Below are 21,079 nucleotides of genomic sequence, written 5' to 3' on the forward strand. Positions count from 1 at the left end.
AAAGGCTGAAATATTTTTTTTTTTTTTGGGTAAAACGGATTGCCATAGCAACGTGAAAGACTATTATTCTTTTCAAAAACATTACAATGGCAATCCGTTTTATCCCCCCCCCTCTCCCAAAAAAAAAATGTAAGCCCTACTCATAACTAAGCCCGACTTTCTGCTGCATCGCGCTAGCGCTGTAGCATACTGGCGCGCTAGCATTGCGTCAAATATTTGGAATATTTCCAAAACGATTAACTTAACGAAAAAAATAGCAATTTTCCCTGAATCAGCATTCAATTTTGAGTATATCCTGTAATATATTCAACCAATTCCGATAAGTGTCAGTTTTCTGCCGAAAAAAATTTAAGCCCGACTAAATAAGTCCAATCGCCAGTACGCTACAGCGCTAGCGCGATGCAGTAGAAATATTCTGTGAATGTATGTAGAGAATTAACTAGAAATCTGACCGGTAGATGGCGATAGCAGTAAAACATGAAAAAAAAACGATATTTTTATTTTTTGGTGAAAAGGATTGCCATACATTACTACACTTTTGTACGTGAGTCATTTTTTGGGAGCAGATGACAAACAAGCACGAAGATGGTCGACAAATTAGGTTATTTGACGAAAATCTAATTCAGTATTATTCATTAATATCACAACGTGTTTAGTGTAGTTTCGTTGATTAGTAGTTTTGAGCACGGCTAGTCTAATGAAAACATATCTAATATGGATGACCACAAAACATGATACTCATCATAGGTTTTTCTGTTTCTTTTCAGTGAACAGTGAAGCAAATGCTCGGCGAATTGCAATGGTTGAGGGATGCTTTGGCAGTTCCGGTCAGGTATGTAAACATTACCTATTTGTTATGGCAAAGTAACATTATATTTACCAAATATGTAGCCTCTTGGAATACCTGGCCGAGTATTAGTAGGTGAAGGTGTTTTAACCAAAATGTGCCGGAAAAAGCCAAAAGCAAGACAATTTTTCCTATTCAATGATACATTGGTTTATGGAAATATCGTAATCAGCAAAAAAAAGGTAAATTATTGTTCATCTAGTAAGTTAAGTTATGATTATGATTTGTTGCTGTTTCAGTACAATAAGCAGCACATAATACCGTTAGAGGAGATAAAACTTCAGCCCCTTGAGGATGATGGGTGTAAGTTGATCAGAAATGTAAAATAAACTTTCCCTGTATCTGACAAGTATTGGTTCTTATGGTCTTAGCTTACAGGAATGGTTGGTTGATTTGCACTGCATCCAAATCCTTTGCTGTTTACGCCGCAACGGCAACTGAAAAAGCTGAATGGATTGCTCATATAAACAAATGTGTTGAAGATCTTTTACGCAAAAGTTAGCTTCGATTGAAAAGTCATCATAATTCGTTGACTAATTGCAGAATCTTCAGGTGGGAAAAAACCGCTGGGTGAACATGCGGCTGTGTGGGTACCAGACGCTGAAGCCAATGTTTGTATGCACTGCAACAAGTCACAATTCAACGTCTTGAATAGAAGAGTATAGACAACTTTTGAAGTATTTGTTTCAGTTGAGCGTATGTTTTAATCAATAATTGCACTTTAAAGCACCATTGTCGAAAATGTGGCGCAGTTGTTTGCGGCCCATGCTCCAACAAGAAGTTTTTATTGCCAGTTCAGTCAGCGAAGCCTTTGAGAGTCTGTCTAACTTGTCACGATATTTTAACCAAATCCAAGAACATAGGAGGACCAAACGTGTCTCTGAGTAATTTCAAATAAGCTTTATACCTTTTCTCACCGTATTTAACATTGATGTTTTTTTTTTCAAACAAGACGGCGACCTTAGCATGGATTCTTCTGGTGAGGACGACGAAGATGAAGACGATGACCCAGAAAATCTTTCTTCATCGAATGAAGTAAGACTAAGTTGTTAATTAAAGTAAATAAATGGTAGAACTTTTTCTCTTCAGGCAAAATTCTACGGCGAAATTCAAAAGTGATTTCACGGGTTAGTTGGCGATGCCGATTCCGAGCCGAAGTCTGCCTTTCTAAAAGTGAATCTTCCCTTGTTTTAGTCATCTGCGAGTCCTTCTGAGTCCTGCCTTTACCGGCAGAAATTATGGAAATGTATCCTCACTTTAGGTTAGACTTCAAAAATCATAGTTTCACGTTTTTAAATGATCACACTTCTAAGTGTATTCTCATTCATGCGTTCATCCATCAGCCGCTTTAAATTCTTCCTTTTTTTTTCTTGTTTTGAAACATGTTCTTTATTAAACTTCATGATTACTATGGTGTGCCTTAATCATATGTACTCTTTTGCTCGTTTGTTTGGAGTATCCGTTCCAATTTGTCGTCATATTCCCTTTCTTGATTGTACTCATCATGTTTGACAAATATATTAAGAGTCTGTGCATACCCAACTATTTCAAACACGTCTTAGTTTGTTGTATTCTCCTATTTTCATATTTTCAAAATTGTTACTGGGCACAGTGAGCCGTTTCATTTTAAAAGAAATTATCACGTTCGTAAGCCGCGAAATGAGCAGGAAACCTTGGTTTCATTTTAACGTGCAATGCGATAGAGGTAAGAAGGGGTTTCTTTAAGTTTCTTTTGTTACACAGATTTTGAAGTGCAAATAATAAGCCAACAAAATTTGTTCGTCGTTGCTTCTTGTTTCACACGAAAACGGAGCATTAATGTAATAATTCTGTTCCTCTAGTTCTGCCCTTTTCGTTCTAAGCTCGTTGCCTACTCGCGTACGTTTACTTTACACCATTTCCATGGTGACAGTTGATTGACGCTTATACTATTAATCGTCGCAAGTTCGTATCTACTTTGTTTGTTGTAGTCCCATTGTTCTATGCTCTACTTAGTTAAATTTTTTTTATTAGTGTCTGCCAACGCGTTTAAACGGTTGATGGAAGCTTCCAAGAAAATAGGTGACAATAGTCCATCACCAAAGAGAATAAAGAACAATTGGGCTAAAGAAGGCAGCAGCAAAGATATAACTAAAAAACACTACTGGAAAAGTGGGCTCAGTCAAGCTATTATGGATGTGGAAAATATTGTTGCATCATCAGATACTGTAGTTATCATCAAGGATAAATATCCAAAAGTTAATATTATTTTGTAACTTAACTTTGTTCGTCCTTCTTGGACAATGGCAGAATACCAAAATAATACCCTGACTTTAAATGTTAAGAATGTGATTTGTTCTCTAGGCTAAATTTCACTATCTAGTGATACCCAAAGTGGAGCAGTTGAATTCTGCAAGAGAACTGACGAGATCACATATCAACCTCTTGAAAGAAATGCAAGAGAAAGCCAAAGGTTTGGTTAAAGATCGTCATCCAGAAACAAAGTTCAAGTAAGCACCCCCAATAATTAAGTATTATCTTGCTATGTACTTACTTTGTTTTTGTGTGTTACACAGAATTGGGTTTCACGCTAAACCAAGTATGGATCACTTGCATCTTCATGTTGTCAGTACAGATTTTGTGTCAACATGTCTGAAGACCAAAAAGCACTGGAATTCCTTCAATACTGAACACTTCTTGGACCTACCAGGTAAACTCATCCAGCTATAGCTTAGGTTTTCACCAAACACAGGCATCACTGTTTTATCTTCAAGCTTCACTGAGCAGTGCAATTGTAGTACAACTCATTCGTCAGCTAGATTTCCCTACTGAAAAAAATAAGAAATCAAATAAGAAAAATAAAAACAAAATTAATAAATAAATCATAATAATACTAATTACTTTATAGTCTGTAATGCATTTCTTTTTTCCTACAATCTTAGAGCTTATCAGCAAGTTGGAAGAAAATGGCAATCTTGTTTGCTACTATCCGACTGATAAAGATATTGAATTATACCTGAAGAAGGCGCTCAAATGTAACCAATGTTCCTTGGAAGCAAAGACGATGCCAAACCTCAAGCAACACTTGAATGCGCACGCTCAATCGAGCTCCAAAATGTAGAAGAAAAAGAAACATCACATTTCTCCTAGAAACTTTCGGCATTCGTACCAATGTGAAAGGGGGAAAGATACTTGCATATTTTCTTTATTTCCATTTGTAAATTTGTAAAAACACAAAAAAGCACATAAAAAAAAACTGGTCATGTTATTATATGTTTTAGTGACATTAAGCACGTTACGGAAAATAGAAATGTATGATTGATTAATAACGCATATACGGCATTATTCTTTTTTGTTGCGTACCTTCTTACTAATGAAATCTGCGTCTAGGATTCGAAAGAATAGAACAATACTCATTAGCACTATGACAGCCAAACCTAGATTTTAAATACAGCAAATAAATAATGCAAAGTTGATTACGAAATGATTCCTTAATTTAAGTGTAAATTGCCATTGTGAACTTACCAATACTGCCTGTTGTATAAGCAAGAAAAGGTACTTGGTCCCTATGAATTACTAACCAACGGGTCATCCAACCAAGCGTGAGTATGCGAAATATCAAAAATGTCCCTAACAACAGACATTACGGATGCAATGAATTCAAATTCTTTTAGTAATTAAAAATGCTACTACCGATATTTAACAAGCTGTTGAGACGGTAACCGGAATGTTGTCGCGGCGCTCCCTTAATAATCATAAGTTGTCGTGTGTGAAGGAATATCGAATTGACCTCGACTAATAATGCGACCACAGCATATCCGATGTATTGTTGTGTAAGCACCGACAGTCCAAAGCAGATAATAACCTATAAAATTTTAAATAGCAAAAAAGTCTACGCGGAATTTAGTTTATTTTTTTTCTTAACTTACGAAGAAATGGTGAATCATTAACTCGTATGAGCTGCGCTTCCTGTGATTCAGCAACATGTCAATGAAGTCGTAAATAAAATATCCTGCAAAAGAAAATATTGTTAGACTGAAACCAAAGTCATGGTAACCTCGAGCTGCGATAAGGTTATTGGACGCAGAAGGATCTGTCACACAAGGCTAAGACCTTTATCTGTTCTTTAATAAGAAAATAACGGGAAAAATAATAAGTACATAGACTATCCATAGTTAAGCACGTCCAGATAACCCACTCAAACGGCGTTAGAAAAGTAATTTGAATTTCAAAAAATAATGTTCGCATTCATAAAGTATCATCGAATTAATGTAATGATCGATTATGTTATCGAAAAATGTGATATTAGAATTATGGCTTTGCGAATGTTATTATTTTTTTTGCATTAAAATTTTAATTGAGGACTGTTGACTAATATTACACTTTATACATGTCTAACGGAAGCGAAATTTCGTAGAATCGGTTCTTTTTACTAATAAAAACATGGATGACGCGCATGTTATGTAACTTACCGATAGAGACGGAAACTAAAAGAAGCGACGAAGTGGAGTGAGTTCCAATCAAATCCTCTGCCATTTTCGGATGCCAATAGAAACTAAACAACATCATCTTTTAGGTGAAGTCAGCTAGTTCATCATTTGACGTCACAACATTTACAGACAGGTGTTTCGCGTACCTAAGTATCGCCCATGTGCCAGTCAGTATGGAATGAACCAGTGAATTGCAAATGTTCCTCCATTTCCATGTCGTTTGTGTTCCTGATTTCAGAACGGAACTTGGTGTGAGTGGCCTGAGTAAAAAGTGGATCACTGCGAACGCTACGAAACTCAATCCAGATGCAACAGGACCGAAAATTTCACTGTTGTTTGCTATGTCTGCCATTCCACTGAATATGTAAGGCGTTACGTAACTTTACAAAATAAACCGTTTTCCGAATATGCCAGTTAACAATACTCGAACATCGAGAACGAACTAACGTCGTCTTAACACAAAACTGTTCAGAATATTTACTCCACCTTCTTGGCGTTATCTTGTGGGCGCACGTCAGTTGACGCGCCTAGAAATTTTGCAGCAGACAGCATGTTTGACCAGTTTTGGGGTTTTGGGGGGGAATTGGGACATTGTCTCTGGATGGGGAACCTTACCTACTAACGCCATCTATGCTCTCGATAAATGGCGGTGGTAATCCCGATATCTCTCCGCCGGCGACAAAGCAAAGTTTCGCACAAATTATTCGCCACACTTCACACCTGGCCGTTTCAACAATTCGATTCTCTTTTATTTCATAATGTCTTCTAGTATCCTCCGTTTTTGCCAACGCCATCTGATGATCACCTTATTCACCACAACCGATCTCTCGGGAAGATAACCACACAAGTGACGATTCACGGCTAGGATGGAATGACCGTGAAAACAAAAAAATTATTCAGCACAAGGTTGAAATTCGCTGGCAATGCCCTACTCCTGCCCGTAGTCCTAGTGCAGTAAGTAGGTCAAGGGCTCTTTTATCTATGTGTTATGTTATTGGAGTCAGTCAATGGCTGCGGCCAGGGCCATATCAGGGACACCCGCTTTCAAGGCTAAAGAACGAATCTCATGAAACAAGAATGAAGGCAGCCAATGTTGACGAAAAACATCTTCCTATAAACATATTAAACAAATCGAGACTAAGTACGTAAAATGATGCGATTCCAACTGTTTCGCTTTTAAAGCCATAGATTTGCCTTCCAAATAAACGATGGATATTATGCACATGTTTTTTTATGGCAAATAAAACGTACGGTGAGTATTGCTATACGTACGCCTTGAATTTAAAAAACTGATTCACATGACACGCAATATACGGATAATTTTTTTTATATCTAACGCATCAAATCAAAATGATTGTTTAAAACTTTACGAATTGAAACCCTAGGCTCAGGTTAGAATTGTATCATCAAGAGAAAGATTTTCGCTTTGGTAGCAGCCCTTCAGTTTTCGAATCAAATCAGCCCATAGCAGCTCACTTAAACAACTTGGGCAAGATCCTTCTAACGGTAGGATGTGATCAGGTTCAGTAATCAAAAAACGGGAAGACAAACACAAGATGTGGGCTTTCAGTTTGCAATCTGTGTTGAGACAGCTCAAAACCTCACCATTCTCTATCGTTTGGTGGCATAAATCGCACCTAGGGAAGGATGTTGAAGAACACAATGAGGTTTTTTCCTTTGACGGTGATGACACTTTCTTTGAAATCACACGGCCTTCTTCAATAGGCATATGAGGTGGAGGCTGCAAGCTGACTTCAAACTCGACGCGATATTTTGGCACGAGCCACTGAATAGTCAAAGCAAGTCGGTTCCATGGACCCACGCGCAACATATGGGACAAAACTCTCATTTTAAACTGAAAACCACTCTCTTTGGACTTTTTTCTTTCCACCAATTTCCTCAGTCTACGGGACTTCTCTGGATGCTGCCAAGCCCATTCAAACTAAAATAAACAAGAAAAAACATATAGTTAGATAGAATTGGTCATTTCATTCAAAGTTACTCACTCGAAGTCCAGAGATGTCATTTGGAAAGCCATGAATAATCAAACACATTTCCCTGGAAAAAGTATCGAATATAAGATATGAGAAAAGTTATTACATAGTATTTGTTCTTTTACATCATTTCTTCATTCTTTTGTCATCTCTGTGTGCCATGTTACACTGAAAAACAAACTGCATATCATGGCTATTCAAGCTAAAATATAATAATTAAGTATTTTCTTTAGTACTTCGAAGACTTGGCATACCATGGGCCTTTATTGGATGTTCTGTATGCGCCACCTGAGCTCACTCCTTTATTGTGTTGCTGTATTCTTCGGTTGGGATTTACGGTATACCCAATGTATGTTCTTCCAACGTATTTGGGATTTTCACAGTACAGTAAATATACACCGTAGAAGTTTTCAATGACAGTGCCGGTGCCCATGATGTTACGGATTCTAGAGGCAATCAGTTACTGGTTTGCTTTATTATTAATTCAGAATCCGCAGCAAACTCGCTGTGAGGAGGATTGACACAAGTCACCTTTGAAACTACGACCGAAACGTCTCCAAGAAATGAAGCACGGTTTCCGCGGCAAGTAACATCGTCTGCTCTTTGTATTTGGTAACGACCATAGAAATAGAGGAGGGTCGTCGTCTCAGGAGTATTGACTGTAGTATATATTGAATTGTAGCTGAGATTTTTAAATAATCTGAGGAACAGAATCAACCAACGAGTTGGTCAATTTTTAGTACTTCGATTCACTCCTTCCTGTTGTCATACCAGAACGTATGGCACAGTATGAAGGCCTAGACATTGTTGGAGGCGAATACTAGGAAATTGTTAAATTGCGCTTGAAATTTGTTTACATGAACTGGGAATAAAACCACGTTTGTATGTGATCAGTTTCTCACGATCGTTGTAACTGGTGAAGTGTAATCAACGCTTTGGCAAATGATTGCAGTCACAAACGATTGGGATATGGAAGGGAGAGAAGGGTACAGTGTAAGGTGGGCCATGAAGACAGACGTAGACAAAAGGGAGTAAGAGAGCAAGAGAAAAAAAAACAAAATCACCAACCAGATAACATGAAACTAAACTGGACCTTGATGGGAGTCAAAATATGATAAACGATCTTCTGTACCACTAGAAAGCATGAAAAAAAAACGGCCAAGAAAAGCCGTGAGAAGAATGAAGTGAATTGGGTAGGTATACACGCGTTCAGGAAATCTTGCAGGCAAGGAGTTTAGATTATAAATGATGCAGAAAAAAAGAAAATCATGATGGGGAACACAGATGTGTACGAAGACTCGAGTCAGACGCAAATCCCTCACGAGCGGAAACCCAACCATTTAGCCAAATGACGACCGAGAAAGAAAAAAAAATCAGGAGAAAAGGAGGTGCATGATGTAGAGGTGGAGGAAGGAAGGGGATAATTAGGTCAGTTAAGATTGATAACAAGCAGATAGGGAAAAACATCATGTTCCTCCAACTGACGATGGCGTTGCAAAATGTTTTTTCATTCGTCTGCAGTCGGTAGTTCAATTTAGTTTCCGTTCTTTTTTTTAAATCTTCCGTCATCTTATCGGGCCCTCCATTTGCTTTGTCTTCAGTTCCAATTGTAAACGTTATAGCCGCCACCCATACCGATCGGATTGTAACGGCTGCTATTGGATCCTTTATCCGGCCGCACTTGGCCCATGCCCGATGAGTGGACGAAACCGGGAGCATTCGGGGGTCGAGAAGCTAACGGCAGACCTGCGTTGTAGTGACCGCCTCCTCCGCTTCGCCCACCATGCCCGCCATGTCCGCCGTGGCTCACCATGCCCCCTTGGGGTTGTCCTCCAACATTGCCAACTGCTGAGACGAGTACATGGAATTATTAAAACACGTACTGCAAGAAAATTGCTGGAAAATGGATTCATTTTCGAGGGTAAGTAAAACAGAAAGATGCTTTGTTATCTCGATCAGCGAAGCTTGGCGCTTCAAACTAGCAGGAGTTTTAAATTTCAGCAGGTATCCATTGCATAAAGGAATAAAAGAAAGGTGTCTGCTTCGTTTCTCATGGCTAATCACATAATGTCCTAAGATATTTATGTAAAATAGTATGACAATGCACTTACGTCGCGCTTGCTGTCTCCCAGCTTCCCATCCAGCAAAATAGGCTGCTTTCTGTTTGCCGTGTTCTTCAGCAATTTTGACGCTAATGGGGTTGGTACGGCCGTGCGGGATTGTACCATTTAGATGCTCGATTGCAGCCATAGCTTCTTCTCTTTTATCGTATCTGAAGGATACAAATTTTGAATAAAATAAACATAAATTACTTTTACAAGCAACAGTTACCTGACAAAAGCCACGCCTCTGGGCATACCAGTGATTTTGTCTTTGAGTAAATTCATTTGCACTATATTTCCATGGGCAGAAAATATATTTGTCAATTCGTCTTCTGTAACGTCTCTGTATGCAAGGAAAACATATTTTAAAATTATAACAGATGTAATAATCAATATATCATTACCTAGGGAGATTAGTAACATAGAGATTGGTTTCCTTTCGGTCTTCACCAGGCGGTCGAGCGTAGGATACTTTAATACGCTTGTTTTGGATTTGAAGCCCATTCAACGTTTGAATTGCCCGGATAGCATCGTCAGCTTTTTGGTAGTTGACGAAACCGAAGCCGTAACTGTATCCAGTCTAGAAGACAAATGTATGATTTCATTAGTGGTATAACATGGAAAATGTGCAAATTATTTTGGACTTTACCCGAAAATCTCGCATGATTTTGCAATTTGTCACCGTGCCAATGGTGACAAACATCTTGAAGAGTTCGCTCTCCGTCAGATTCTGAGGCAGGTAGTTGATGATCAGATTGGTCCGCGATGAATCGTCCCCGGAACTACCAGGATTTGGGCTGGACGAAGGGGTGTGATCAGATCCAGTAGCCGATGCCATCTCTCACGGTATGGTTAGGCTTTGTTTGATTTTGTTAGACTCTCTCACTCTCTCTCTCTCACGCCCAAAAGCCTGGCCGTCGCAGGCGGGAGATGGCCAACAACAAAAAAAAGGCAAACAAAAAATAAAATAAAAGCGCCTGCCACAAGCCTGGGCTTGGAGAGTTCTCTTAGCCCCCCGTCACGGATGCACCTGTTCTCCAACAAGAGCCAAACACAAATCTGTGAAACAATCGTCAATGCTGATGACAGTTGGTGTGATTTGATGTGATAAGTTTTAAGAGACTAACAATGATGCCCTCTTGCAGGGCACATACGTTTAAAAAAGGTATGCAACTACAGCCTTCTTAACCATTACAAAACAAAAAACATTGTACAATACAACGGTTGAATTGAAACTAATGGTGACAGTTTACGAAATCTATGTAGTTCAAAAACACTGCCATGTGTTAATGCAAATGGATACAAGTAGAAGGAAACAGTTTCTTATCAACTCTGTTTTGAGCCCATATTTAAGCTTAGCTCAGTGGAATGGTAATGTAGATTTGCCACTAAATAAAATAGCTACCTATAATATAAATCTTAGTGAAACACTATCTGGAGGACGGGCAAGGTCGTTGATGGCCAACGCACATGTGAAGGGTCGACAGCATTAGCCTTCCTTGTTTTGCTTCGTACCTCAATCTTTAAATGTAATGGAATGCAACACAAGAGTCTAGTTATGGCAGTGACTCTATCACGTTATACACTTAATCCGGTAATGATAAAATACCTCGTAAATTACCGTTGATTCGAAAGAAAGTTTAGTGAAAAGACGACACCGGGTTTTCTTTTCTTGCTCTCAGGTCTAGGGAAAAATTGCCGATGAGTCGATAGGGGGCTAGCTACAGCCTTGCCAGATTCTTGTTTCTTAAAAATCTGAAAATAATGTCGTATCGTATAATTAGTATTTGTTATTTTTACTAAATAAAAATACATATTAGGAAAAAATGCTTATAAAATATAAACCAAATTAAATTTATAAAAGTTTAATATTTATTAAAATTGGTATGACAATTCAAGACTGATTCGGATTGGCTCTGGTTACTACTGACGGAGTTACGAATTACGTCAACCTAGGGTTCCTATTGGAACTGTCTACCCAAAAATATTCGAAGATCCCCGAGAATTTATATACTCGAATTAAACATAAGCCTTGTTAATACGTTCTGTGAAATTTGTTGTGTCTACAAAATTTATTTTCCGTTATCTGAAAGAAATTATCAAACTATAGCCGAAAAAAACAGACGCCATTACCCACAGTTTTAGAATGAAATTGGCGATCTTACTGCCCTCTGAGAGATGACTGACGCGGCTCATGTAAATATGCAGAACTAACATTTTTTAATAATTTCTTGATTCTCGAAGAAATAAGAAAACTCAACACAATAAATTAGATAATTAACCTGGGTAAGGTGCAGTTCATATTCATATATTTTAATGGCAGATCGTTGATGTTAAAAAATCCCTCTTTCTTTAAGATGGCCAAGTTTGGCTTATGAAGTAGACTCGGTGAGACTCGGTGAGGTGAAATGCAGATAGACATTGGGTTGCAAATTAAGTTTAACATTATTCCTCTGGATTCTGTTATGATTAAATTATCAGCTATGGCAGAGAAGGAAAGGGGTACGCCACAACTGAACACTTGGTGGCAGGCTGATGCGAAGATTCCTCAAAACTATGCATACTACATAGCCTATGCTTCAAAAGCTGCCATCTAGTGTATAGTTTAGAATACTCTTTGGTTTTGCTGAAAACCCAAAAATGCTTTTAAGCTTTGCACCCAACCAAATTTGCCACTTTGATCATATCTAACCAGTTCACACAAAGTTAACTCAGCGCTGACGCATTATATTCCATCTCTATATTGTTCCGAAAGTGCCAACAATTTTTTTGCAATCAGCTAAAACCTAGCTCTCGTTCTATTGCCTTCATTAAGCAATCTCCCGAAACCAATTCCAGATGCACAACTGAATTCGTTCAGAATGCTTCAGCCAGCACATGGTATTCATTTGAGTGTTGATAGTTTACATACTGAAGAAATGCCCTAACTTTAATATGTAACTATTTTAATTTCTAAGAAAATTTGTTCAATTCGGTTCAGGGTTTTCCATCTGATATTAACAGTAACCATTGTCGATAATCAAAATTATTTAAAACATACCTTAGGAGGAAGATGCATTAAGAAATAGGGAGCGGAGTCACGGAGAAAGCTTTTTCTGTATCATCAAAAAATCAGTTTGTTTTGTTTGGTTGATTTTCTTTGCTTTTTTTCCAGTAAGTTTTACAATCGGAGACATGTAGAAGCAAAAAAAATTGAAATAAAATAAAAAATGATGTCGTACAAATAATACACATGAACTGGCGTCTGGTGAAAATGGTATCGAGGATTTAAAAAAACAAAAAGAGAACGGGCGGGGTTATAATAAATGTCAGCATAATCCACATTGCTAAATCTACCTGAAAGCTAATAAATACAAAATACAAAGTTCAGCACTTGGAAAACGAGAAGTAAACCGAAAAAAAAAACATACAAAAAAAAAAACCAAAAAAAAAAAAAAAATAAAAACCAAAAAACCAAAAACAAAAAAATAAAAAAATAAAAAGATCAACTTCGGTTAGGGGAGTGAACAGGAGATGTCGGGCAAGTGATGTGTCATTTGCCAAGAATAGCAAAGTGCCGATTAGCCGCCATCTCTTTCGTGGAATTAGTACAGGAAACAGGAAACGATGGAACAAACAAACAAACAAAAAAATTACATGCAGTTCAACTCAAAAGATCGAAAATTTTGTTCTTTTCGAATCACGAGTTTTTTTGCCATATTTTTTTCAGGGGGGAGAAGAGGGGAGCATCGCTTTGTGTCGATGAACAATAAGTTGGTTAGGAAATTATTGGAACACGAACGTATATTTGAATGATTGATTTCTCCTCTTGTTTCAAACAGTTGCCAGTGTAGTCCCACTAAGCGGCCAGTTGTCGGTCCAGTCGACTCGATCCTGCCCAGCACGTCGTCGAGTATTTCTTCTTCTCATCACCGTCAAAGCTTATAACAAGGCGGCACAGAAAATAGCAATCAAGGAAACACCGCATGTGGTACACGATTGGCCGCATCGCGTGAATCCCGTCGGATTTGTCACGCAACATAAAAGTTTGTCTTGTCCGCCTTGTATGGCACTATTCATCGCACTTGTCTTGCTTCTCTGGCCGGCTGGATATACTATTATGCAATCGATTCCAGCAATCTGTCGCTGTTTCACGCAAAAAAAAAAAAAGCAAGATAATTTTAATTGTGCACCGAATTCACCACCTGACACGCACGATTTCCAATTTTCTTTTTGTTCGTAGTAGACTCCCATAATTGATGAACGGACAGCAATCACGGCCTTATTTATCCACATATACAAAGAAAAAACACAAAAGTCGACAACAGAACAAAAGATTTCTAAAATTAAAAAAGTTTGGGGAGAGGGTAATCGCTTCCTTGTTCTTGTTTTCATATTCACAATGATTCGAGGAAAAAAAAAAAGAGGATGGCGGAACAAGGGAAAGAAAAAGGAGCATCAGGATTTTTTTTTTTTTTTTCGTTATGTGTGACGACAGCACGTTAAATTCTTTCGTTCTATGTCTTCTTTTGTCGTATGCCAAAGCCCATTTTATTATCGATTGGCGCCATTCACGTCTTCGGTTTGGAGCAAGAAGCACAACACGAAACGAGATAGTATTTCAACTTGCACAATCTCGCTTGCACAACCAAATGACAATTTTTGAACTTGTCTGAGCAACCCTCTCCTGTAAAAAAAGAAGACGGTCAAATCAGCTGATGAAAATACGAACACAACGAAACTAGAAAACGAATTTTTAAAAAATATAAAGAACTAAAAAAAAAAACAAAAAAACTTGGCATTTTACCCGATGCTGATGCACTGGCTTCTGGCGTGACTCCTTCGCCGCCATTAGCCGGAGCTACGGTCACCACGTTTGTTACGGTACTATCGGCAATCCTTGTGCTGCTGGATTTGGGAAGTTTGGCTGCTTTCCTCGGTTTCACCGGTTCAGGAATTTCAGTTTCGTTATTGCGGTTACTTTCTACACTAATGACCGGTGTGTCCTGTGCTTCCATCGTGCTGTCCTCATTGCCTGGCACTAAAATGAAGAAGAAACCAAAAATGTAAACAAAACACGCATTAAAGTAATAGCACGAATAGTTCAGTTCCTTGTAACGATAAATACCTCAAAACGGGCAAAACGAGTTTCAAAGGCACATACCTTCGTTGCAAGTTGTTCGGACATTGCAAGCCTGTCGAAGCAGCGGTCGATCTTCCTCTTTGCAGTCTTGTGATGGCAGCTGATTCGAGTCCAGGCATTTAACTTCCCTGCGCTGGGCTCCCGTTCCGCATGTAGCCGAACACTAATCGAATATTTAAAAAATGACAAACAAGAGACAACGGAAATTTAGGGAAAGGATTCCGGTTTCCAAAATGTTTCCGACAGCTCTATCGGTTAACAATTAAAAGAATGACAGATTAGTTTCATACCTCGGACCAGTCTGTCGTATACCACTGCGGAAGGCATTTGCCCAAGTTGCATGGGGCTGTGTTATTGGGTTTATCGCGAGCCGGGCATTGCATATCAAGTCCTACGCGATATTGACCTCTCATAAACGTCAGACAGATGACCTCCCGAGTTTGGGTTCCTTCATCGCAAGTTGCCGAACACTGGAATAATATTGGGGAAAAAATAATTAGAAACGACGACAAGTAAGGTAAAGGCCATTCTCTTCTTTTTAGGCTTCTTCTTTCTTTTATTTATTACGATTATTTCTTTTTGGTTTTATTTATTTTGTGTTGGCTTCTTCCCAACACACGTGCGCAATAACGGACGTCAGGAGCAGCAACGAAATGAAGAAAAAAAAAAAAACAAAAAAACAAATAAACTAAATCAACAAAAATACCTGAGACCAAGGTCCAGCAAACCACTTCCCGCTGCAATCTTTCGCTGAAACACACGTCCTGGATGTGTCGGGCTTCTTGCTAACATCGCAATCCATTTCACTGTTGCTAGAACAGTGAGCTTTGCGCGTTTGAATGCCAGTGCCGCATTCTTCCGAGCACTGCAAATCGACCGACAAAGCAATAATTCAAGTTGAAATGCAGAGATTCTTGCGCAATCGCGAAATACAAAGGTGTTTCCCGTGAAAAAAAAACAAACAAAAAACAAAAAGATGAAAAACAAAAATGAAATACCTGGCCGGACCATTCGGTAAAGAACCAGGTGTTTGCCGTGCAAGAGCCCATATCGCAAATATCGCTGCTGGCCGGTCTTTCAGCTGACGAACAGTCAGATTCGCCGACGTCTCGGCCGTCAAAACCCTGGCAGAAAACGCGTCGGTGTCTCATGCCTTTGCCGCAACTGGTCGTGCACTTCATAAAACGAAGAGAAAAGCGAAAAAGAGGAGGTGAGATAACGACAAGGCAAAAGCATTCAATTCACGTTCGTCAGTTATCAATCACGAAACGAGACAAGTCTCGCGTACGATAATGCAGTTGAAATAGAGAAATGTAAATGTTCACGTTTGTTGCTTACTTTTCCCCATTCGGAGGTGTGCCATTTGGCGCAGTTGCCCAGATTGCAATTGCGTACCCTGGGAACCGACGGAGCTGCATTGAGGCAAGCGGCCTCGTTGACTCTCATCGTCAACGTGGCGGAGATCTCTTGCTTGCAGGTCAGATCGCGCGTCTGGATTCCGTCGCCGCACGTCGCGCTGCACGAGGTCCATTCGCCCAGCACCCATCTGCCAAAAAGAAGAAGAGGAATGTCACACAACGTTCATCACCAAAAACCAAACAAATTCCGTTCGACACGAAAAAAGAGACGAGGTCGTAGATGGAACAAGACAAGGATTCCATACAAGGCGATAGCGTCTCATATTTATTATTTTTTTTAGAAAACATCAGACGTGCAAGACTAATACTTCAAAAGCTGCTGTCACAGTTACATAGAAAATTTCAGCTTGGAATTCAAACAGAAGGTGCAACTGTTCCATCATTTTTCCAGGAATATTGAATTGTATATTTTATTACTGACCGCTTATACGAGCTACTCAAAAGCTAAAGGTTACACTCACTCGGCTGGACACGGTTTGGGGCCGCATCGGACAGTCTCCGACGGTGGTCTATCTTCTTCTTTGCAACGATGATCGGCCACAGGCACTTGATCTCTGTCTCTGACGCAAACAATCAGCGCTTGTTGCACACCTGCCAAATATCATTCAAAATAGCCGTACAAAACGTTCCATTAGAGAATGCCATTACAATACAAACAATTCACGGTCGTTAAAGTGAAATATACCACGCAGTTATTTACGTGTTTTTTTGTTTTTTTTTTATGCGTTTGATAATTTTTTTTTGTTTTTCGATTTACCTCCTCCGCAAGTCTTGGAACATTCCGAGAATCCCACTTGTTTCCAGACAAAGCTCTTGCCGTTGGAATGGCGACGTGGTCCGCGTCGGTGAGGTGGCGGCGTCGGAGCGTTGGGGTCGATCGCCTGCAGCTCCGGAGAGCCGAGTTTGCCTTGTTCGCCCGGCGCAGATGAACTTGTTCCAGCCGCTCCTCCTCCGCTCTGCTTGTTGTGAATTCTGTGTCCGTGCTGGCGCCGTTTATTCGATGTCCGGCCACCTAAGAAGTCGAAAATAACAACAAGAAGATATTGAAAACATTAAAAAGGATAGATGTAAATCATTTTGCGTGCGTCTCTTTAAGTGTTTCTAGATTGAAGTAAACGACCAGCAGCCAAAAAAACTTTGAGAGCTTTTTAAGGATCAACAAACTCTCTTTCTATTTTTTTCGGTTTTCAATTGAAACGCCTCTGAATCAAAAGTCGTTTTGCCGAGGAATTTTTTTTTTTTTTTTTAAAGACTCAGCCGAAGGAATAAAGGGAAAAAAGAAATCCAAACATCCGCTGGGACTACAACCCATTAAAAATCCGTTTACGACTCCCCCCCCCCCCTATTTTTTTACCTCTTTTTCCCACCCTCTCCAATCTAAAATAGCACGACACTGGATACGCCATGAAAAATAACGACCGTGAACAAACATCACGCAGAAGCTATAGCACAACACATCGGTGATTCCATCAACTTTTATATACGTTATAGGCTGTAAAAAAAAACAAAAAGGACGGTTATGAAAGCTGACAAGTTCGGAGAAAACCCCCCAAAAATTTCAGAGTAAAAAAAAAAGGGGGAGAAAAAAAAAATACCATGATGTGATGATCGTCCCGTTTCTTTGTTGTGCAGGACAGCAGGTGCTTGGACAACCGTATCGCTCCTACCGTCTCCGCTGGATGCAGAAGCTTGATTGGTGTTGGCGTGGTCAGACGAGGCGGAAGAAGAACCATCAAAGTTGGAGGGTACGGCAATGCCCAACGTAGCCAAACTGCCGCTGGAACTGAGCGAGGCAGGGTAGTTGCCACTGCTGGCCGGATAATTCGACGGTCCGGATGCTGGAACTTGTTGATGGATTCCACCTAATCCGGCGGAAGAACCTTGTTGAATCGTTTGAAATAATCCACCTTCGGAGCCGAGGCTGCGTGGCGGCGGCGGCTGCTGCGGTGGTGGGTTAGCGCCAAAAAAGTTCGTGCCACCAGGTGAAATAGGCGAGCCGGACGCTCCATCTAGTTGATATCGCCCAGCTGGAACATTAGCTGATGACACTGCCGGACCGCTGTTCAGCAAATCGCTTTGGCCGAAAGACGTGGCCGGTACCGTAGGTGTTGGTGAATTACTAGGGCGTGGCACAAGATTATTGTTGGCCACTCCCAAAGGTAGCATGTACTCGTACTTGATACCGGGGTTGATTTGTTGGTAAATCACCTGTTCAAATAAATAGGAAAATTAAAAGATTGTCCTCTTTGAATTCGTTATTTTTCGCATGGACAAATTTGAAATATACCATGATATCGATGGGCTCGGTCAATGGTCCTTGTGTGGTTATCAGCTCGGGAGTGGACGCGTCTTGGCGCCGATAGGTGAACGTGGTGCCGGCTGCCTGATACTCGCCTGACCAGTTGATGGCCCAATTACCATTGAAGACGAATGTGCCATCGGAACGCCTTAGAGCTGAATCAGGAAAAGAAAAGAAAAAACCAAAGAATGGTAAGTCTTTTGATTGCCAATTTATAATATCTATGCATTCATAATGATGTTTGTCTCGGTTATAACAGAGAAAAAGAAAAACTATTTCGCCGCGTGATGATGTGCGGATAGGGTTCATTTTATACGCCGCGTGATGAGATTAGCTGTGCGGGAGGCGAACGAGAACGAAACGCCACGAATGGCTAGCAAATGAGAATTGAGTTGCCCATTCCAATTCATCGAACAAACTGTTGGTACGATGACCCGAAAAAGGCGACGTGGCCAATCTCTCGTCATTGCACAGACAATCAGTCAGGTATGGATTTTTTTTTTAGTGGCGAGAGCAAAAAAAAAAAAAAAAAAAATGTAAATATTAAGCTACAAATGCGATGACTCACAAACGAGGAAAAAAAAAAAAAAAAAAAAAAAAAAAAAAAAAAGAAAGATCAGATCTCAAAGTTTTCCCGTTATCTGATGTGTTTCGCTTTTCTCTCACCTTGCGCGAGACTCATTGATTTATGGGCTGGGACGTTGTAATGTAATCGGACACCTCCGACGCCGTAGGATATGTGAACAACCAACGACAAGACTACGAAATTCGGTTTCTGTTTTTTTTATTTTCCGAGTCTAAATTTTAAGAATGGCTCTCCTCCTTTTGTGCTGTCCATTCGCTGGCCCGTTGTCTGATCCCTATCTCGTGCTAGACACTTATAAAAACAACAACAACCTAACACTAGCAGTAGCAACAATAATCTCAAAAGGCTGGTCACATGATTGCACGGCATCCTAAAAGCGAGGCCAACCGAAGAGAAAGGAAAAACAAACGATGAAAAGAGGATTCAACAATGTCGAATGTTGGCCATTTCATCGACCGTGTTTCCAAATCGCCATCTAAGCAGACAAGATGTATCGGCATCGTCGTTCAATGTGCGTGCGTGTAACGCTCCTCAACAGCCAATATCAATGTCTCTTGTTTGTTTGTTTTGACGCCAGGATCAGATCGCAATCCAACCGATTGTGTAACACGTACGCACTGATATGTATCCTCACCAAACGCCCAATATGGCCATTTAAATAGTATGCGGAACAGTCATTGCTCTTAGGCATGCTAGCGATTCGTGCGCGTTTAACACATGTGGAAATCGTTCTTCTCTGTTCAACGATGCCCAGAGTTTAATTGCCCAATTTGAATGGCAGGAAATGCTTTAAAGCAAAAGGTCTTGGCAGAAAAAAAAAACAAAAAAAAAACTATATTTATTGGATTGCCCCGATCAAAGTGAAAGCCAATCTATTGGAGTCGGTGACCCCGAGTCGGCGTGAGCTCGTTGTGAGGTCGATGCTAATGCAAGTTTTTGGGGGTTTTAAGTTGGTGCCCGCCGCTTCACGCGAGAACCACCCAAACTAACAATTCCCTACTTCTATATAGAACCCTGCCAGCGATTACCGTAATGGCTGCGTATCACCTTACATGGGCCAGTGTTTCGTTACGAGTCGCCAATCTTTTCCCAACACGCCGTGCGTTATAACACGAACGAATATGCAGACACGATGGTTGTCTACAATCGAAACGAACTCTTCCTTTTTTTTTTTCTTTTGCCCATTTAAATATACTAGATCTAAAAATATCACTGACAATGAAGAGGAAAGAAATGGACGTCCGTTCGTGAGGATCGGTAATAATAATGAAGAGGTCGGGACGAAGTGCGGCCAAGGCATTACCGAAAAGGACGTATCATGGAGAGGCGCACGTCGACAAGGGTAAAACAGGTGGGAAATTCAAAAGGAGCGCGCAAAAGGGGATGACGCATCACATTTCTAGTTCCACGATAATCGTCGTCCGTCGTTGTTAAAACATTACGCTAGAATATGTTATTGTCGAATTTTATTCCGATGGTATGCGATGCAGCCAATCGGCCTCAAATCAATACAATAGGGTCCTCAATGACGACAGACTTCCGATGATGATGATTTTTTAAAAAAATACTAAAGCGAAAATCATTACTAATGGACTGAACTCTCAACCAATAGCCATTGATTAACGACAGAACAGTTGAACTCTTTTTCTTTCTTTTTTTTTTGCTTCCCCATTATTTTTCATTCTTTCTCTCTCTCTCTTGTTGTTTTCTATAGATTGCATCGCTTCTTTTATGCCCTTTAAAGTTGACAACCCGCTGCGATCGCTAGGTCTCCAGCAAGCGCTCGAAACCACCAAGAAATCGGTCATCAATTAAAAAAAAGGGGGGGGGGGGAATAGGAAAAAGATGAAAATACGAGATAAACGAAAGATAAGATTCCAATGGAAGAAATAAAAAAATACGATAAGGAGAGAAATATTGCAGAATCACGGGGACACGTTTGAAACGGACGGCGGTAAACCTTGTGGTCGCTGCTGGAATCGAATGAAAAAAAAAAAAAAGAAAATCTTGTTCCTCAGGATACAAAACTATCAAAGTTACACACAGCGATAGTTAGTTCTCGTAAGGAATACAATGAGCCCGGCTGTCCTGTCCCGCGTCCAACAAAAGACACATCACAACCGTCGGCATACAAAGCAGATGATACAAAGAAAAAAAAAGCTGTACAGTCACAACTTGATTCGAAATGGCGGTCTTTTTTTTTTTTTTTTTGTAAAAAAACTGTGACTGTGTGTAAGGTGTG

The 21,079-nt window shown here is 39.9% G+C and overlaps 6 protein-coding genes across 12 annotated transcripts in view; 2 read left to right on the plus strand and 4 right to left on the minus strand.

Annotated features, from left to right (window-relative positions):
* Window positions 1–506: 506 nt before the first annotated feature.
* On the plus strand, window positions 507–2,339 carry LOC130692477 (pleckstrin homology domain-containing family F member 2-like). Its single transcript, XM_057515592.2, has 9 exons — window positions 507–601; window positions 768–832; window positions 892–1,029; window positions 1,087–1,150; window positions 1,219–1,344; window positions 1,400–1,506; window positions 1,575–1,731; window positions 1,800–1,882; window positions 1,937–2,339. The coding sequence occupies exons 1-9, from the start codon at window positions 586–588 to the stop codon at window positions 1,964–1,966; spliced, it is 786 nt and encodes a 261-aa protein (XP_057371575.1). The 5' UTR covers window positions 507–585; the 3' UTR covers window positions 1,967–2,339.
* Window positions 2,340–2,615: 276 nt separating this feature from the next.
* LOC130692473 (aprataxin-like) lies at window positions 2,616–4,081 on the plus strand. 2 transcript variants are annotated; one of them, XM_057515587.2, is made up of 5 exons: window positions 2,616–2,791; window positions 2,861–3,084; window positions 3,191–3,336; window positions 3,403–3,536; window positions 3,769–4,081. In XM_057515587.2, coding segments are annotated over exons 1-5 (684 nt in total). In that variant the 5' UTR covers window positions 2,616–2,790; the 3' UTR covers window positions 3,948–4,081. The 2 variants fall into 2 exon arrangements, with proteins under 2 accessions (XP_057371570.1, XP_059350101.1); XM_059494118.1 differs by lacking the exon at window positions 2,616–2,791 and having other exon boundaries at window positions 2,798–3,084.
* LOC130692472 (TLC domain-containing protein 2-like) lies at window positions 4,016–5,861 on the minus strand. The gene is made up of 6 exons (XM_057515586.2): window positions 5,463–5,861; window positions 5,299–5,381; window positions 4,756–4,838; window positions 4,520–4,691; window positions 4,352–4,456; window positions 4,016–4,263 (listed from the first exon to the last, which is right to left on the minus strand). Exons 1-6 carry the CDS (start codon window positions 5,666–5,668, stop codon window positions 4,169–4,171), a joined length of 744 nt encoding a protein of 247 aa, XP_057371569.1. The 5' UTR covers window positions 5,669–5,861; the 3' UTR covers window positions 4,016–4,168.
* A 789-nt stretch (window positions 5,862–6,650) lies between these two features.
* On the minus strand, window positions 6,651–7,831 carry LOC130692471 (structure-specific endonuclease subunit slx1-like). Its single transcript, XM_057515585.2, has 3 exons — window positions 7,565–7,831; window positions 7,323–7,374; window positions 6,651–7,258 (listed from the first exon to the last, which is right to left on the minus strand). The coding sequence occupies exons 1-3, from the start codon at window positions 7,741–7,743 to the stop codon at window positions 6,704–6,706; spliced, it is 786 nt and encodes a 261-aa protein (XP_057371568.1). The 5' UTR covers window positions 7,744–7,831; the 3' UTR covers window positions 6,651–6,703.
* A 358-nt stretch (window positions 7,832–8,189) lies between these two features.
* Window positions 8,190–11,170, minus strand: LOC130692468 (sex-lethal homolog). Of its 4 annotated transcripts, none has more exons than XM_059494188.1 (6): window positions 11,034–11,170; window positions 10,062–10,442; window positions 9,817–9,992; window positions 9,642–9,755; window positions 9,422–9,582; window positions 8,190–9,158 (listed from the first exon to the last, which is right to left on the minus strand). In XM_059494188.1, exons 2-6 carry the CDS (start codon window positions 10,248–10,250, stop codon window positions 8,908–8,910), a joined length of 891 nt encoding a protein of 296 aa, XP_059350171.1. In that variant the 5' UTR covers window positions 10,251–10,442; window positions 11,034–11,170; the 3' UTR covers window positions 8,190–8,907. The 4 variants fall into 4 exon arrangements, with proteins under 4 accessions (XP_059350171.1, XP_059350177.1, XP_057371566.1 ...); XM_059494194.1 differs by having other exon boundaries at window positions 8,190–9,155; window positions 11,022–11,162; XM_057515583.2 differs by having other exon boundaries at window positions 11,022–11,162.
* Window positions 11,171–12,387: 1,217 nt separating this feature from the next.
* LOC130692213 (thrombospondin type-1 domain-containing protein 4-like) overlaps window positions 12,388–21,079 on the minus strand; it is a 62,066-nt gene continuing 53,374 nt past the window's right edge. For all 3 annotated transcript variants that reach the window (XM_059497690.1, XM_059494092.1, XM_057515291.2), the window contains 11 exons: window positions 18,240–18,406; window positions 17,548–18,160; window positions 16,710–16,964; window positions 16,414–16,543; window positions 15,873–16,080; window positions 15,533–15,709; window positions 15,241–15,399; window positions 14,825–15,004; window positions 14,556–14,697; window positions 14,199–14,432; window positions 12,388–14,078 (listed from right to left, as the gene is read on the minus strand). In XM_059497690.1, coding sequence (XP_059353673.1) covers window positions 13,963–14,078; window positions 14,199–14,432; window positions 14,556–14,697; window positions 14,825–15,004; window positions 15,241–15,399; window positions 15,533–15,709; window positions 15,873–16,080; window positions 16,414–16,543; window positions 16,710–16,964; window positions 17,548–18,160; window positions 18,240–18,406 — 2,381 coding nt within the window. In that variant the 3' untranslated portion in view covers window positions 12,388–13,962. The remainder of the gene's footprint in view (window positions 14,079–14,198; window positions 14,433–14,555; window positions 14,698–14,824; window positions 15,005–15,240; window positions 15,400–15,532; window positions 15,710–15,872; window positions 16,081–16,413; window positions 16,544–16,709; window positions 16,965–17,547; window positions 18,161–18,239; window positions 18,407–21,079) is intronic.

The sequence above is a fragment of the Daphnia carinata genome, chromosome 1 (genome assembly GCF_022539665.2).
Source record: "Daphnia carinata strain CSIRO-1 chromosome 1, CSIRO_AGI_Dcar_HiC_V3, whole genome shotgun sequence".
Lineage (NCBI taxonomy): Eukaryota > Metazoa > Arthropoda > Branchiopoda > Diplostraca > Daphniidae > Daphnia > Daphnia carinata.